General features: G+C 31.4%; 1 protein-coding gene across 1 annotated transcript in view; it reads left to right on the forward strand.

The window, feature by feature from the left end:
* Positions 1 to 13,646, forward strand: part of LOC134706811 (protein OS-9-like) — a 28,268-nt gene extending 14,622 nt beyond the window's left edge. The window contains exons 11-16 of the mRNA XM_063566106.1: positions 870 to 994; positions 1,375 to 1,480; positions 8,764 to 8,853; positions 9,260 to 9,412; positions 9,790 to 9,908; positions 10,447 to 13,646. Of these exons, the coding sequence (XP_063422176.1) occupies positions 870 to 994; positions 1,375 to 1,480; positions 8,764 to 8,853; positions 9,260 to 9,412; positions 9,790 to 9,908; positions 10,447 to 10,545 (692 nt within the window). The 3' untranslated portion in view covers positions 10,546 to 13,646. The remainder of the gene's footprint in view (positions 1 to 869; positions 995 to 1,374; positions 1,481 to 8,763; positions 8,854 to 9,259; positions 9,413 to 9,789; positions 9,909 to 10,446) is intronic.
* The last annotated feature ends 916 nt before the right edge of the window (positions 13,647 to 14,562 follow it).

Consider the following 14,562-nt stretch of genomic DNA (forward strand, 5'->3'; position numbering starts at 1 on the left):
ACTGAATGGAATGAAATCAAACATGGCATGAATGTTCCTAATGTGGTGCTGACCAAGTGTTGTTACTTTGTAGCCGATCCATTATCCAAGATTGCCGCCAGCGGGGGACTTAGTTTAACATAGGACCCTATAAGGAAATGCATACAAATGACTTCTTTTAGAGAACCACTGAATGGAATAAAACCAAACATTGCATGAATGTTCCTTATGAGGTGCTGACCAAGTGTTGTTACTTTGTAGCTGATCCATCATCCAAGATGGCCGCCAGCAGGGAACTTAGTTTAACATAGGACCCTATGGGAAATGCATACAAATGACTTCTTTTAGAGAACCACTGAATGGAATAAAACCAAACATGGCATGAATGTTCCTTATGAGGTGCTGACCAAGTGTTGTTACTTTGTAGCCGATCCGTCATCCAAGATGGCCGCCAGTGGGGGACTTTTGAATGAAATTAAACATGTTCCTTTTCTTATAAATGAGGTTGTGTTGTCACTTTTAGCCAAATTTTATATTTTTTTATATGATTTCAAAAACCCAAGTAGAATCAGGTGAGCGATACAGGCTCTTGAGAGCCTCTAGTTTATTTCCAGCTAGAACTATAAATTAAGTCCCAATTTCTATCTTTAAATTATTCAAACTTAGATTTAAAACATCCCATGGCAGATCAGATTATCAGAACTATGCAGGAAATATCAAACTCCAACTAAAGATTAAATCAAGGACTAAAAAATTGAACAAAATTTAGAAAAAGATAAGAGGGGTGCATAAATTTTACCTCATATTTTTTGTATGTCTATATGTAAAGGTTTTATATTTTCATATAATATGTTTGCAAAATATTTTTAATGTTGAACATACATTTATAGGATTAAAGGGCACAAAATTTACAGATTTGAAGACCAGACTTGAGAAAAACAAAGCATCTTTATCAGATTTACAAAGTCAAGTTAAAGACGCCATGGAGCAGGAATTGGATGGTATAATCGAGGAGGTATGAACCTGAAATACACCATTGTTTCCTTCAACAGTATATATCAATTATAAAAGGCAGATATGTTGAGCCATTGTAATTATTACAATCTTGTCAAATGTTCAAGAGCAATCCTTTTTAACACTGAATAACCTGTGGTTTCCTTTTTGTCCCATTTTCCCTAAAAAAATCTAACCATAAATTCCTGAAATTTCTCATTGAACTACATGTGAGCATATTATATAGTGTAATACATTTTCAAATTTATCATTTAACAACTTACTGTTAATCCAATACTTATAATTGATGTTAACCAATACTTATATATTCTTACACATTATCTACCCTAACACCTTCATTAAAGGGCAGGATGTTTATATTTTTTGTTTGTTATTTTAAAGGCTGAAGAAGAAGAGGGTGTAAATTTGGAAGAAAAGAAGAAGTCTTATAAGCATTTGACAGAATCACTAGAAAATCTTATAAAAAGACTAGATAATACACAAGAAGGTATATATAGATAGATTAGATAATTATAGCTTTCTATGACAGACACATGAGTGTTTATCCTGTGATTTGAGTTTGTAGTAGACATACTTGTAACTTATAACTGTGAAAGTACTTTTATTCATAAGGAACCAATTTTTCATGCTTTTCATGGGTGACTTTATTCGTGGATTTTAGTTTTTCTAAAAAAAAAGATTATTAATGCCCCACCTACAATAGTAGAGGGGCATTATGTTTACTGGTCTGTACGTCCGTTCGTCTGTTCGTTCGTCTGTTCGTTTGTCTGTTTTGTCCCACTTCAGGTTAAAGTTTTTGGTCAAGGTAGATTTTGATGAAGTTGAAGTCCAATTAACTTGATACTTAGTACAAATGTGCCCTTTAATATGATCTCTCTAATTTTAATGCCAAATTAGAGTTTTTATCCCAATTTTACGGTCCATTGAACATAGAAAATGATAGTGCAAGTTTCAGGTTAAAGTTTTTGGTCAAGGTAGTTTTGATGAAGTTGAAGTCCAATCAACTTGAAACTTAGTACACATTTGCCCTATGATATGATCTTTCTAATTTTAATGCCAAATTAAGAGTTTGACCCCAATTTCCTGATCCACTAAACATAGAAAATGTAGTGCAAGTAGGGCATCCGTGTACTATGGACACATTCTTGTGTTTTTTTTTAGAAAACTAAAGTCCACGAACTTAAAACCCCACAATCATGTAACTGTTGCTCAAACCATGAAAATTGATACCCACAAATTAAAGTACTTTAACAGTAATTAAACGTGAAGAGGTGCTGTGTTCCTTTCGTTTATATTATTAGCTCACCGGGCCCAAAGGGCCAAGTGAGCTTTTCTCATCACTTGGGGTCCGTCGTCCAGCGTTAACTTTTACAAAAATCTTCTCCTCTGAAACTACCGGGCCAAATTAATCCAAACTTGGCCACAATCATCATTGATGTATCTAGTTTAAAGTTTGTGTTTTATTACCCTGCCAACCATCCAAGATGGCCGCCATGGCTAAAAATAGAACATAGGTGTAAAATGCAGTTTTTGGCTTATAACTCAAAAACCAAAGCATTTAGAGCAAATCTGAAATTTTCTGATGAATCAGTCAACCCATTGTTGGGTGGCTGCCCCTAAATTGGTAATTTTAAGGAAATTTTATTGTTTTTGGTTATTATCTTGAATATTATTATAGATGGAGATAAACTGTAAACAGCAATAATGTTCAGCAAAGTAAGATTTACAAATAAGTCAACATGACCAAAATGGTCAGTTGACCCTTTTAGGAGTTATTGCCCTTTATAGTCAATTTTTAACCATTTTTCATAAATATCCATGATCTTTTACAAAAATCTTCTCCTCTGAAACTACCGGGCAAAATTAATCCAAACTTGGCCACAATCATCATTAATGTATCTAGTTTAAAAATTGTGTTTTTTTACCAGGCCAACCAACCAAGATGGTCGCCACGGCTAAAAATAGAACATGGAGGTTAAATGCAGTTTTTAGTTATTACTCAAAAACCAAAGCATTTAGAGCAAATCTGACAAGGAGTAAATTGTTTATCTGGTCAAGATCTATCTGCCCTGAAATTTTAAGATGAATGGGACAACTCGTTGTTAGAGTGCTGCCCCTAAATTGTTAATTTAAGGAAATTTTGCTGTTTTGGGTTATTATCTTAAATATTATTATAGATAGAGATAAACTGTAAACAGCAATAATGTACAGCAATTTAAGACTCAAAAATAAGTCAAAATGACCAAAATGTCCAATTGACCCCCTAAGAAGTTATTGTCCTTTATAATCAATTTTTAACAATTTTCATAAAATTTGTAAATTTTTACTAACATTTTCCACTGAAACTACACGGACAAGTTCATTATAGATAGAGATAATTGTAAGCAGCAAGAATTTTCAGTAAAGTAAGATGTACAAACACATCACAATCACCTAAACACAATTTTGTCATGAACTGTCTGCTTCCTTTGTTTAATATACATATACCAAGGTGACCGACACAGGCTCTTTAGAGCCTCTAGTTTTAAAAAGTGAGCAAAAGTAATCAGCTTTATATCTTTAGTTAATACAAAACATGCTGTAATGTAAAACTTTTTGTTTATGTGGTTATTTTCTTCCATTTTTGTGCCTTCCTGAAAGAAAGGTGCTGAAAGCATTAAGATCCTTCTGATTGCTCTTTTGTACATTGGATATGTTTGTCTATATTTCTTTTTTTTGTCAAATATTAATAAAAGACCAGAATCCATTTTTTTCAAGCCTGTGATAACAGTTGTGGAAGAAAAAAAAGGTGAGCCTACAGTGTTAGTATTTTGTTACCCAGCAAATATTCTTCACCTACAATTTGTATGCCCCAGCCTTTGGTGGAAGAGGCATTTACTGTTAATCTTGTCCCTCTGTATGTCTGAAATTTGATTTCTGTTCTTTAACTTTAGTTTGCCTCAGCCAACTGTTCTGAAACTTATAAACAATGTTAATTGTATCACCATGAAATGCAGATCAAGTGTGAACATGGGTTGCATTTTACTGTTCTTGAGGTACGCCCCTTTATAACATTATATCAAAAAGGGAGCATTATCTGTGCTGTGTCATAGGACACATTCTTCATTTATTTGCTTTATATTTCAACTTAAGCTATGTGTGATGGTTTTTTAAAGGCAGTGCTTTAAGGCCTGACTTTTAAGTCATGAGGTTCATCTTTTCATACGCAATCTATGCTGGGGGTCTTTTGGCCAGAAATAGATCCGGAAATGTTCGAATTTCTCCTCTTCTTTTTATGGTATGATATGGTTTTTGTTTCTTTCATTTACATTGGGGACTAAAGAAACGATCAGTGTGTATTGTTCGTTTTATAGAACTTGTTAATAGTGTGTATTTTGCATTATAAGCAGTCAACCTGACTACAAACTATCATTATTTGTATATTCCGTGTGGAAAGAGGTCGGGTCAATTTCAAGTGTTATCTGACATCTAAAGATTCTTTAATTAGTTCAGAAGTTGATATTACAATGAAAAGTCGACTGAACATGATTAATATTGCATCTTCTATAATTCAAAGCGGAATTCGGTTTATGAACGAGAAACTGTAAAGCGTTTTCAATTTCGGTATTAGTTATGTATGTTGTCTACGTATTATCCTGGTTCCCGGTACTACGTTCCGGGTATTAGCTATTTGATATATTTGATGTGTAACATTACAATCGGGTACCAGCCAATCTACGTGTGTATGTGTACATGATTTTCCGCCAAAATGACCGACTTAAAAAATAGTCCATAAACGTTCCGTATAATGATATGCAAATTCATAATTAATCGTAACTTTTTTTTTATCTTTGTATAATTAATATAACAAAATGGATTCCACAAAATTGAAAATAGCATTATTTTACGAGGATTTCTCATATTTTTTTCACTTCCGGGCGCAGTAATACGTATGTTTTGAAGAAGCTCGAAGAATTTGACAAAATTGAGAAGGAAACAGATAGATATACGTCCTTGCTATCAGGTAAAACAATTTAAATGTTCAGAACAAACACATTTACTTCACACAAATAGAACAGGCTTAAGCTTTTTATTGTCTTATACACGACTGTAGTCTAGTGTTTAAACGACGGCGGGGACCTACAAGGTACGGGTCATACTGGGTCAAGTCTAAATATGTAAACATATCCACGTGCTATTAGGTAGAACGCATCGTAATGCAATATCTACAATTTTTTCCTCCTTTATACATCGTTTAACCAGATATATTTCTCCTTTTTACATCGTTTAACCAGATTTATTTCTCTTTCAAATACACTTAAACACGGGTTGTATGTACGTATCTTTTCTAGTGTTTTCTTTTCCTTATTAAAGTTCATTTGTTGATGTTTAAATATTTTTGAACGACTGAACACAGGAGTGAATGAATGCAACAATTATATATACTGAAGACTTGGGCTGTACAATGATAGTGTACCTATATCATACTGATAATTATTCTAGCAGTAATTATGTTAATTTAGGATGTAATGTCTAATGACAGGAATTTATGAGCTATGCCTCAGGCTTTCTGAAAAAATATCAATGACAATGTAAACAGGAACAAAACATTGACACGAATGATGCTCTCTTCTATGTTATATAGTTATTTAGGTATATGTGTTGCACAAGTTTCAATTTAACTTAAGTTATAAAACTTTTTTTCAGGGCACAAACCCACTTTAAAGAGACTTGTCTACTGCCATACCCATCCTATTTTCATGCACCATTTGCAAGCAAGAGACTGAATTGTTTGCAAAATTATAAATCAGGACGGTGTCCAATTAAAACAAAAGAACTAAACTGGATGAATATTGTAGGAAAAATCTAGAGCCAGAGGAAAGTTTTGATTTGTGAAATTGGTTTTCCTGAAAAGTCATTCATGCTAGCCTGCAGAAAGGATCTATAACTGTCCACCACCAACTGACGAGCTAATGTTGAGCTTCACATATGGAATTACTCAAATACCATCAATGTCTATGTTTTCAGCACAGATTTCACAATTTATGACACAGCTATGCTTTTTTTTTTATACCTAGTATATAGTTGTATACTAAATTTTATTTTTTTTATCAATAAATATATATTATATTAATTGTGTCATCTAAGAACTTGTATTTTGCCAAAAGATGCATACTAGTGAATGAAAGTGGTGCAGTTCATTTTGCTTTGGTATATAGAATTGAATTACAATTGTTCATGTTATTGGAATGCATATAAAAATAAGGAGATGTGGTACAATGTATATGATATTTAGTGAGTTTATCAAGCAAAAGTGAATAAGAAATAGGTATAAGCAGTTACAGGTACTACTGTACAATCTCAAACAATGAGAAAAACTCATACCGTAAAGAGAATTTCATATTTACAAGTAAGTTTTATTTTTGCGTTGAATAATTTTCTTCTATTGTTTTAATTGCAAATATGGGAAGTGGTTAAAATGCTAATGAGACAGCTGTTATGGCCACAGAGCCTTAATTGAAAACTTCTTTTTCATTCATAACGGTAGATTTTGCCTGGAGTTAGAAACATACATTTGTATCTGCCAACTTTTCAAAATGCACATGGGGGTTTTACGTGAAAGATGGTTCATATAGTCATACAAAACCTTCAAGGGGGCCTTCAAATGGAAGCAGGACAAGTCGCCCCACTTTTTAAAAAAACACCACAAACTGATTTATCAAATCGCCCCACATGTGAAATTGGTTAAATCATGTTTAATATTACTCCTGACAACTCGCTCCACATGTGAAATTGGTTAAATCATGTTAAATCAGGGTTCTCGCTAAGGATTTTTGAAGGCGAGTCCAGGGACTCGTCATTTTTGGCGACGGTGAGTCATGGTAACTGTGTTCAGTTTATACAAAATATTTCAATATTGATGTATTTGTGGACTCACCAGTTTTGAAAATGGTGAGTCCAGACAGGTTTTGATGAGTCCAGGACTCATGGATTTGCCTTAGCTGGAACCCTGTTTAATATTACTCCTGCCAACTCGCCCTACTTATAAAAAAACGGTAATTTTTTATTAATATATATATATATAATTAAAAATAAAACTTGCACCACTTTAATGAAAACTAATCTACACAGAATACAAACAAACGGAAAATTAATTTAATTACTATTATTGATATATACTGAAATTATAATTCTAAAAAAAAAACTGATTGTTGAAGAATAAATGTAAGTTTTGAAGCTTAGTTATTTGCATAACAATTGAAAAGAAACCTGTTAATTGTATCATAATGCAATATAAGGAATTGAACTTATATTCAATGGGATAACATCTTTTTCCATACGTGGGGCGAGTTGGCATTACTAAATTCATCCTGGTTAATAATATATTTATCTAGATTTCACCGATTTCCATTAGGTGGGACCATTTGGCAGGAGTAATATTAACAGAATTTAACTTATATACAACGGGATAACATCTTTTTCCATACGTTGGGCGAGTTGGCATTACTAAATTCATCCTGGTTAATAATATATTTATCTAGATTTCACCGATTTCCATTAGGTGGGACCATTTGGCAGGAGTAATATTAACAGAATTTAACTTATATTCAACGGGATAACATCTTTTTACATAAGTGGGGCGAGTTGGCATTACTAAATTCTTCCTGGTTAATAATATATTTATCTAGATATTATCGTTTTCTATTAGGTGGGGCGAGTTGGCAGGAGTAATATTAACGGGATTTAACACAGTTCACAAGTGGGGCAATTTGGTAATCCAGGTTGGGGCAGATTTTTTATAAAGTGGGGCGAGTTAGTGAAAAAGTGGGTCTGTTTGCTAATGGGGCGATTGTCATGGATTCCCTTCAAATATATTCTAATGTGGTTTTTAGCTTCTACTTGCATTAACAAGCTTATAGCCATTGTTGAATTAATTGTCTTCTTTAAATAGTCGACAAAATTGCTCTTACAAAATTTCCATTTGGGAGCCTCGAGCTCAATGGGGGAAATACTCTGCAAATACTGACAGTTGGCAGGTATGGTCATCAAAAAAGTTGACATGTTACTATGTACATTTACCATTATGTTACTTGATGTTCTTGCTATACACACATGCAGTACAGAGACTAGTCAATCTTTGTGAACTATTTTTTATGGGAGTCATAGAATATGTGTATACAATTAATAATTAAAAATAGTCTATTTATATTGAAAAGGATAAGTTCTTATATGTCTAAAGAAGAGGGACGAAAGACACCAAAGGGACAGTCAAACTCATAAATTTAAAGCAAACTGACAAGGCCATGGCTTTAAAATGCATTTAATGGCGAGGCACAGAAAATATACTGTAAACAGTAGACTATAGATATAGGTGAACTAGGTACAAAAGAACTCTAAATCTTAAATTCTACAAACCACCTCTGTTCTATGGAACATAATGATATAACTGGACTAGAAATACACACAACCTGTAATTAACTGCCTTTACAGCGCCTTCGCGCTTTGATTTTATTATTGTTAAGGATGTACACCTCTGAGGAGCCAAAAATTTCTAGAATTAAACTTTTTTCTTAACCTAATTTTTGGGTTTATAAGACTGAAACAAAATGGTGCACTACTTTATTTGCTACGGCCCTTTGAAAATGCCCAATTTTGATGATTTTCCCATTTTTCATCGATTTTTACCTATTTTTGAGCTATTATCCTGAAAAAAATCACAGTTCTATATTTAATCAACATAGTACTTATAGATCCTGTATTTGAATACCTTTATACTGAAATTTTTTTCAGAAATAGACAAGGTTGATAAACATATAGAGGAAGCCACTGATGATTTGACTGCCTTAAAAGAAGAAACAGATATAAAAGACAAAATTCAAGGTAATACTTGACCAATCAAGGTAATGCTTGACCAATCAAGGTGACATTGTCATTCAATTTATGATGTTAGTAAACTGACAGCTTTTCTGAACAAGCAAAACAATAATTAGTTAAAAATTTTTGTATATAGGAAGTAGTTTTAAAGAAATGTATTTGTAAACCATTAAATTCATATGCCAGTGAAATTTCCTACATATACTCTTGTAGTATGTACACCACAGCGGTCAAAAGGGAAACGTGTGTTTTTTATGATTGTTGACTTTGTTTTGAAGTAATTCCTATTGTGAAATCTTCTGTCAGAACAACTGAGGCATAATTGAATGAACTTGCATTTGTAAATTTCAATCAAAATGTAGACCATCATAAATTTGATGAACTTTATTGAGCCTTATTATTTTTTTTTAAGGACCTGACAGTGATGATAGAGTAAAAGTTCGAGTAACACGAGTTAACAAGAAAGATTTACAGAAAGCTGATGATAAAAAACAGACATCAGAAATAGAAAATGTAGAAATTCAGATCAAAGATGAATTGGAAAAAGCAGGTTTAGATTTAGCAGGTAAAAAAAATTAAATGTCTAATATATGACTGTAAGTTATTTAACCTCAACTAATTTGATAGGTTACATGCTTGAGTTTAACTGTTAAAGTTCAGTTCTCAAATACGTTCAACATGCAGTTATATAACATTGCGAAAGGACAAATCTTCGTATTACATCTTCTTCTTTAAAGTAAGTAAAAGAGGGACAGTCAAATCATAAAAGTAAGTAACTATATTCTTGAAGTTTAGGCTTAATTGATTTTCATATATTAAGTTATGAAAAAGCTCAGCCCTTTAAAAATGTAATAAAAACTTCAAATTCTCAGTAAATATCCATTTTTTATCCTGCTATTTAAAACAAAAATCTGTTATTACCCGTTTTTTTTAATGTTACAGGTGGTAAAGTACAAGTAAAAATAATAACAGCTGGTTATTATGACAAGAAAGGAGAACCAATCAAAACATTATCAGCAGATGATTCAGATGCATTTAAAAATATGATCGTCTCCATACTGGTAAGTATTAGTATAGAGACTACTACAATTGTACATTGAATAAGGACAATAGATTTCATACCTTTTTAGGGGATGGCTTTCTAAACAACAGGGGGATCAGTGGCAATGTGGTCTTAGTAGTTCTACTTCTGTAATCAGTAGCCAGTCAACACTGAGGTTGTGAGATCAAACCCGGCTTGTGCGGGTGCACTCAACTCCAATCTTAATTGACTAGAATGGTCAGTTTTTCCATTCAATGTCAACAATTTGACACAAAACTTTTTGCAACAGTAATATACTATTTGACATAGTTACACTATTTGAAAAAAAAGAAATTAGTGATTAAAGAGATACTCAGTTGACTGCAACACACATTTAAAATTCATTTTTTCCAAACATCATTGAAACTAGCAAATATTTTCAAAAACAAAAAAAAACTCTAGAGATCCCTTCCAAAATTAATTGATAAACCCCTAGGAAAGGATGGTAAAAGTATTAATAATTATCTTTATTTACCCTGAGAGAGGATGGTAATAGAATTTACTAATATTTGTTTTAGGGAGGAGATCAGGAAGCTGCTCAGGAAGCAAATAAATATCAAGAACAGGAAGACAATTACAGCTTTGTATGGCAAAATAAAGACAAGAAATCATCATAATCTGATAATTGAATTATTGATTTATTGATGGATATTTATAGTGCTCATATCTTTTAATTATGTTACACAGTTTAAAGATTGGTTGTCTGTATTTGGCAGAAACATGCTTTAATTTGTCGTTTATTGTTATTTTCAGTAATATTTTTTTTATTATGGGAATATATTTTGTAATTTGAATGATTTACCTTCAATTCTCCTGTTTAACTTTTATTGTATATTCAAATTTAGTTTCCGAAATGATGTGGTTTAATGATGGAATCACTTTTTTTTTAATTTCCAACAGTCAAAGAAGATATCTGGACAATTGCAAAGAATCAACTTTAAGGAAATACTTTAATAGTTCATATTTCTAATATAAAATAATAAATAAACTTTAAATATCAATGATATTATGCTGTGCAAATCTGCAGCATTTATTTATTTAATTAGTGTAGAAATATACATCTATCTAACGGGTACATTTGATGGTGCTGATAGTCTTGTTTACATTAGTCTAAATTTTTTTCATAATCACAAACCAGTGAAGTTTTAAAAAATTTGCTTTAAAGTTATTATTTGTTCAGAATATGAAGAATCTATTGATTTTAATAATGATATAGTTAATATGCTTGATAAGTGAGGTAGTAACTTGTTAAATATTGAATCAAAATAAATTCAAGATCATATATATGTCTTTAGTATAGGATTGGTTCTTTGATTGTTGTAAAAAAAGAAACTGTAATTTAACTGCTTAAATTGTATATTGTACTGATGTGTTATTTGCCTTTTTTTTCCATTATCTCAAAAAACTATACTAGCTAGATAAAAAAATGAAAATTGCAGTAATGATCTCACAGCAGAAGCCTGAAAAATTCAAAAAAATATTTAAAACATAGCCCCTGAAATGTCATATATCATAGAAGGTCATCGTTTTTGGAATTGCAAAATGATCAGCAAAAACCTATCTAACTTGGAAGCCTTTGAAAAATCACATTTCCCATTTTAGTGAAATAACCTCTTCTTTAAATAGATAGATAGTAGATAACCCATAGTTAAATAGGACCTACTGTTATAAGCTCAATAACTAATCCACCTTATAATATTCTGTGATATTTTTGAAGATTCAATAGATTCAATATTTTATTATAAATGATGGCTAAAGATATTTATGCTTCAAATACAAATCTAGTCATTTTAACTTTTAGAAGTTTGTTACTTGTAGTAGTTGTGTCATCAGTGTATTTAGTAAAATAATACATTGTTTATAAATGATTGTGGTAAATTTATTTGTATAATGTAGATTAAGATAGTTCTGTGTACATTCCTGATATCTGTATAATATATGATAGCAATTCAAATGTTCAATAATTGGACAGTTCAAGACATTACACATGCCAACACTGAACATTTAAATATTATTAAGAATACATTGCATTTTAAACAGTGCTGTGCCATTAGCAAAGCAAATTTACAGTTGAAATAAGTTACAAATTATGTACACATATATATGCCATAAAAATCAGATGAACAGATTTTCTTAAATGTACACAACTTGTATCCATTAAACAAGAAGTGCAATATATGTTTATAGATGTTTATGAAACTTTATATGATTTGTATTTTTTTATGGGTAATGAGTCTAGTTGCAATTTGTTGTTGTTTTTTGGGATAAATTTTGTTATGTCATTTTCAGCTTTTAACTATTTTGTGTTGATGAACTTCTAAATCAATGATTATTATTCATAAAAAAACTGCTAAGGACTCTGTTTTAAAGGGAGGTACCCTCGTAATGCTCTTAAAATATAATTAACACTTGGTAAAAAGTACTAGGACACACCCACGATATTGCGTGCATTTAGAGCTTTTGAAGAGTTTTTCTAGTTTCTGTATACTATGAACATACATATATTATAAATAAAGTGTATTTGCTATTAACTATCAATTCCAAGTTTTGTCTCCATGGGGATCACTGATATATTATATAGAGAGTCTCTATCAATACGATAATTATTTTCCTGTCACTGAGTACTCTTATGTGAGTCTGTCTTCTTGCCAGAGTCTGTTGAGACATGATGTCTTGAATTTTACTATAAAGAAATCCATGGCACCAAATTTAGAAAAACAAATTGAGAAATAATTTTCATTTAATAGATATATGATATATTTTTTACTCGCTTCTTTATGGGTCTTGTGAGCTTTTCTCATCGTATGATGTCCTTTGTGTGGTTGCCATAAAAAAAATCATCCCTCTGGAACCACTGAAAAGCTAACCTAAATCTGCAAATAATTCGAACATGAATAAACTTTTCAGTTTACTTCTAATTAGAATTAATGAACTTGAAACACATGTTTTGTCAATTTTTAGCATTTGTGCTTCTCTTTTTCAAAACTATGATAGATAGAGGCTAACTGTAAACAATAAATATCAATAGAAAAATAAAATCTACAAATCACTTAATAATAATCTTGATATTCGATTGAAACCTTGTAGGAGTTATTGCTTTAAATGACCATGTGTGAATTAAATTGAAGTAAATGAGGTTCAAGAAGTAAAGTTCAAATTGATTAGATTGAAACACATATATATTTAACATTTAAATGAAATACGCTCCTATATCAGAGGGTTGTATATGTTGTTCTTGCCCTATTGAATTTGTATATTTTTTAATTAAGGCTGGAAACTCAATTTAAAGATTTCTGAAAGAATAGAATATAATATGAAAATTCTAAGACTCACTTGCATATGAAAATATTGTGTGGCTGCTATTTGTTAAAATTATATCTCTCTTTATTGTAAATGGATACATATTTAGCTCGACAGAAAAATCTGAAAGATCTTAAAGGTAGGCATGGTTCCACACTTATTTTGTTCAAAATGCTAATTTTCACAAATTTGTGTACCCCAACATCAATTCAAATTTTGAAAAGAAATTTTTGTACGCATACATTCTAGATTGATTTTTAATTTGCATTTGTGTAATGTATTTGTTTTCAAAGCAATTTGAAGTTCATAACTTGCTAACCATGTACGACAAAAAAGTTGTTGCAGTTATTTGTATGCTTTCTGTCTGATTATTTTTTCTTTATAGAAAATATTGTTGAATAAATGTTATGTTTTTATATTTTTTATGTTTTCTCATCCTTAAACCAACTTATATGCAGCATCTACAAAAAGATCATTGTTTTCCTCTTTGAACATAAGTTGAAGCACACATTGTGAAAAATAGATAACTTCTGTAAAATTTAGGAGATTAGTTATGCCAAAAGGAAAACTATCAACCAAAGTTCAAATAAAGAGGATGTATACAATAATAGGCAAACATACAGCCTTCAACAATGTGGAAAACTCATACTATATAGTTGGCTATAAAAGCCCCTGGCGTGAAAAATATGAAACAATTCAAGTCATACACTGACCTACAGGCTTCTAACTTGGGTCTCACATTAAGAATGTGGATGAGGTGAAACATGTTTTTGATCGCTCATCACCTCTAACCTACTACATTTCTAATGTTGTGCTGTTACACCAGACTATAACTCATCAGATTGATACAAAGCAGAAAAAAACATCCAACATAAACACAGACCAGAAGTGATTAGGTAATAATCAATCCCAGAGCATTCCTAACAACTAAAAGGACTCTTAGTATTTATCTGAGAGTACTGGCAGTTAATGACAGCCAGTTCAAAGCCAATAATTACAACAACAATTTTTTTTTATCTAAGACTAACATATCAATAATTGCACATCCAACATCCAATAGATTTCGTGTAAACCTCAGTGACAGTCGAGAGAAAAACATGACCTTGTGCAATGCAGAAATAAAGATATTGACAGATTGAAGTAAGGTTAAAGCCATATGGGTAGAACAAAACTATTGAGTACGATTTTAATTTACTGAAATCAAAATCAAAGGATTAATAAGTTTATCTGGATTGTATATAAATATATATGTAACACTCCCAAATGTGTCCATCCCCTCAAACTTTCCAACACCCCAATCATGTCTATTTTGCCTAAACATGTCTTAAAAATCT

Source organism: Mytilus trossulus, chromosome 2 (genome assembly GCF_036588685.1).
Source record: "Mytilus trossulus isolate FHL-02 chromosome 2, PNRI_Mtr1.1.1.hap1, whole genome shotgun sequence".
NCBI classification, from domain to species: Eukaryota; Metazoa; Mollusca; class Bivalvia; order Mytilida; family Mytilidae; genus Mytilus; species Mytilus trossulus.